Source organism: Drosophila santomea, unplaced genomic scaffold (assembly GCF_016746245.2).
Source record: "Drosophila santomea strain STO CAGO 1482 unplaced genomic scaffold, Prin_Dsan_1.1 Segkk69_quiver_pilon_scaf, whole genome shotgun sequence".
NCBI lineage: Eukaryota > Metazoa > Arthropoda > Insecta > Diptera > Drosophilidae > Drosophila > Drosophila santomea.
The window spans coordinates 1006433-1011070 of NW_025319001.1; the positions used below are offsets into that span (position 1 = coordinate 1006433).

Genomic DNA, 4638 nt, shown 5'->3' on the forward strand with positions numbered 1-4638 from the left:
CCCGCAGCAAAAGGATGATCCTGCTCCAGTGGAGGAAATCAATCCAAAGATGCAAAAGGTTAAGACCGCAACTAAGTGCCTTAAACCAAAGCATCAACAACAGAAGAAGGAGACCGCATTACCAAAATGCCTTACTTCAAAAGTTGTTAGTGACACAGTGGACAATGATGTACAACATCTCGATTCCATGTCCGTTGACAACGATATAGTCAACCTTCGCGATCAATAATGAGTTACGCGAATGTAACGAGTACAGACTCGAACATCTAAATTTAGAGGAAATGATAGAGCAAGGGATCATTCGCAAATCGAAGTCCCCTTATTGTTCTCCAGGTTTCCAGATAGATTGCACCAGCGACAAGTGCAAAAAGGTGGATCCCACGGTCTATCAATCTGTGGTGGGAGAGCTTATGTGGCTAGCTCTAACAACAAGACCGGACATACTGCATTCAGTGTCCAAATTGGCTCAACGAAACCAAAATCCGCATGCTGAGCACATGGCTGGCATAAAACACATCCTAAGGTATCTCTCGTCCACAGTTGACGTGAAATTACATTATCAGCAATGTGGTCAATCGTTCTGTGGATACGTGGATCCGGATTGGGCAGGAGATAGGCTTGACAGGAAGTCTTACACTGGCTACATCTACTTGTTGGCCGGTGGTCCAGTTTCTTGGCGTTCAGAAAAGCAGCGAAGCGTGGCGTTAAGCAGTACTGAGGCGGAGTACATGGCACTGTCAGCGGCTTTTAAGGAGGCGATAGTCATGCGAAGGCTAATTTTGGAAATTGGCTGCGGAGACGACAACACCCCGATCGTCGTATATGGCGATAATCTGAGCGCGCAGGCGTTAACCAAGAATCCTGTTAACCATTCCAGAACGAAGCATATTGACATAAGTTATCATTTTGTTAGAGATGTCGTAAAGGAAGGTTAAAATATAAATGTACAACTGAAATGATAACAGATATTTTGACCAAGAACCTTCCGAAGATCAAACACGAATTGTTTACAGAAATGCTAAATTTGTATTAAATATAATTTGTAAACATGCAAGTTATCCAACCCGTAAACATAGCACTCTATCCCAGTTTATAAACAAATTTTAAATTTCAATCTAGGCGGCATTTCCTTTGTCTTTGTTTTTGTCATTGCCTTTGCCAGCGCTTAGCTCCCCGCTAAGATAAACAATCAAACTCCAAAAAAAACACAGCTTCCGCTTGGAGACCAAACCATGGTCAACTTATTGCGCTTCAATCAAACTGCATCGGTCAGCATAATTGAATTTCACAATGCAAGAAATAATTTCAGCATCAAGCTTTTATTCTAAACATAATTGAAAGTTCAAGAAGTTTCCAAAGAAAAGCTTCTGGCCGAGGTTGAATGGATCAGGATTCAGAATCTAAGAGTCAGTCTGTTTCGGGATCGGATCGAGAACGATCGAAGATAAAATCAGATAGTAGTGTCTTGTAATATTGTTTAAGTGAAAAAGTTTATCACCAATAAATTTATTAAAATATAAAAATAAAATATTTTTTTAAATAATTTTTTAACATCAATTTTAATTGGCGCCCAACGTGGGGCGGTGTCATTTAAAAGTTCTAAATAAATATTAATGATAATAAGTTAAATATAAAACGGAACTCGCGCCGCCAACAACCCATATTTTTAGAGGAAAAATTAAAACATCCTCATTAATCCAACGACATTTAACTACTGTGACAGTGATCGTGGAAAAACTTAATTGGAAATTAATTAATGCAATAATCCAATTAAGAAGTTAAAAAAAAAAAAAAAAAAAAAAAAAAAGAAAGGTGGACTGAATACTTAATACGAATTACAAGAACACGATACTAAACAGAACTCAACAAAAACCGAACTCTACCAAACCAGAACTCAACAAGAAAAAGAAATGAAACCAACCCAAAAACTATAACCAAAATATTCAAAAAATATATAATAAAAAATCAACACCAAGAAGGAAGGAAGAGCAAAGGGCCATCCCCCGCCACAGCTGAATACAAAAAATTTCTTTTGAAGGAAGACCCCAACAGAACTGAAGGAAGAATACAACGGAAAGTATCGTGAGCAGAATAAAATAATTTTAAGTCTTTAAACAAGATCAGGATATACAAAATACTATAAAGTGTAAAAAAGAAAAAAAATTTAATATCTATTTAAACCATTAATATAAGAAAACAATCTGGAAAATTTAATAAAAAGTTTTGAAGATTTAAATTTAACAATGGCAACCGGAGGTTCAGCACCAATCCTCTCTGCGGGCGGGATATCCAACGCCAGCAATCTGACGATGGAATTAATTAACCGATTAATAAGTGTACAATTGAGTGAAGTAACCAGAAAAATTGAAGGGATAGAAGGGCATATAATCGCTAGCAAAAATGTAGTGGAAGATTATAAAATCCAAACAATCGACCCAACTATAAATTGTGAAACTACCCTAGAGGTTGTTAAATCTTTACCAAAATTCACAGGAGAAATAACCCAATATGTAGGCTGGAGAGAAGCGGCAGAAACTGCCATGAGTCTATACAAAATTCGAAGCGAACAATATTTTATCGCTTTAACAATTCTACGTAATAAAATCATGGGAGCAGCACATGATGCTCTAACTAACCATGGAACAGTTTTAAACTTTCAAGCAATTCTTTCCAGATTGGATTTTATTTATAACGATAAAAGACCAATCCATATTCTCGAATCAGAATTAAGCATCCTTAGGCAGGGACGTATGACCATTACAGAATTCTACAACGAGGTAAACAAGAAAATGACATTACTGATAAATAAAACCATAATGACATACGGAAAAGACAGCGAAATAACCAAAGAAACAAATAAAACAATTAGGAGCAACGCTCTTAGAATTTTTATTTCTGGATTGAACGGTTCAATCTCAGAAACACTATTTTCTCTAAACCCACCAGACTTGCCAAACGCTTTGGCAAAGTGTCAAGAATTAGAGTCTAACAACTTTCGAGCCCAATTTGCAAATAGGTATTATGGATTTAGGAATGAAAATAAAGGTCAGGGAAACAACTTAAGATTTAATACAGTTAATTCCAGACAGAATAATAATAATAACAACAATAATAATATTAATTATAATAATAATAATAACAGAATGAATAATAACTGGAATAACAACCTGAATAATAATTGGCCGCAAAACGGGAACTTCGGGCAATATAATAATTGGAATTCAAATAACAATTCTAAGGTACAACCCCCACCAGAACCAATGGAAGTCGAAAGTTTCATAAAGTATCAAAATCGTCCGAATAATAATTACTATCGTCCGAGTAATAATTACAATAGGGGGTATAATAATAACAGACAGAATTATAATAATTTTGCACACAGATATAATTATAATCATAACCAAGCTCAAAAAAGTGAACCACAAATCCCATTAAAAAGGGAAGCAACTGGGACAGTAAGTCAACCAGCCCAGAAAGGTATGAGAATAAATAACATTGATGAGGATCATTTTTAAATCAAGGTCCTACAGAGGAATGCCTCATATAACAAGAATAGACAGAATTACAAAAAAACAACTAAAAATATTGATTGACACAGGAGCCTCTTCTTGCTATATCAAAAAAGGAATTTATAAAAATAAAAAAGAATTACCAATTTACAAGAGAGTATCAACAGTTCATGGATACTCAATTATAAAATATTACCATATACTAACAATATTTGAAGCGAAACATATATTTTATGAAATAGAAGGTTTGGAATCCGACTTATTAATTGGGTACAATCTATTAAGGAAAATTGGAGCTAAAATAGATGTAGATAAAGGTATTCTTGAATATAATGGAAAAAAGGAAAAACTAGAATGTTATGACAATGAAGAGAAAAACGATTTGTGTTTAATTGGAGAAAATAATACTCTTCCATTAAAAGAATATATTATAAAGAAATACTTTTGCAATCAAATAGAATATAAAACTGAATCAGTTATTGCAGAAGGAAGTAATTATAGCTGGAGATCTTATAATCTCGAGCACGCAGACGATGTTAATTCCGTCAAATTACAATTGAAAAGTTTGGGATCAAAAAATCCTGAACAAGCCGACGATGTTAATTCCGTCAAATTACAATTGAAAAGTTTTGGATTAAAAAATCCTGAACACGCCGACGATGTTATTTCCGTCAAATTACAATCAAAAAGCTTAGGATCAAAAATCCTGATCACTCCGACGTTGAATTATCCGTCAACAATAAAACTAATAGTTTGGGATCCACAAATCCTGAACACGCCGTCGTTGAATTTTCCGACAAAGAAAAAATTCATAATCTAATAATAAATTCAAATCAACTGAAAAATTTCGAAAATAAAATTATGAATAAAATTGAAAAGGAGCATTCTAAAATAAATATGCAAATCCCTTTTCGAACCGATATTCGAGGAGAAATAAATACTGTCAATGACAGGCCAATTTATAGCAAACAATATCCTTATGCTATGTCAGTCTCAGATTTCGTTAATAATGAAATCGATAGAATGTTAAAAGAACAAATAATAAGACCTAGTAAAAGCCCCTATAATTCACCAGTCTTAGTAGTACCCAAAAAAGGTCAAAACGAAGATGGAACTCTAAAACACCGAC

The 4638-nt window shown here is 34.3% G+C and overlaps 1 protein-coding gene across 1 annotated transcript; it reads left to right on the forward strand.

Moving 5' to 3' along the window:
* The first annotated feature begins 281 nt into the window (after positions 1-281).
* On the forward strand, positions 282-935 carry LOC122756607 (secreted RxLR effector protein 161-like). The gene has a single exon (XM_044006697.1). The coding sequence runs from the start codon at positions 282-284 to the stop codon at positions 933-935; it is 654 nt and encodes a 217-aa protein (XP_043862632.1).
* Positions 936-4638: the final 3703 nt, after the last annotated feature.

Bases quoted from the DNA above. Each gene is read 5' to 3' on its own strand.
- LOC122756607 (XM_044006697.1), top strand. From the start codon at position 282: ATGATAGAGCAAGGGATCATTCGCAAATCGAAGTCCCCTTATTGTTCT.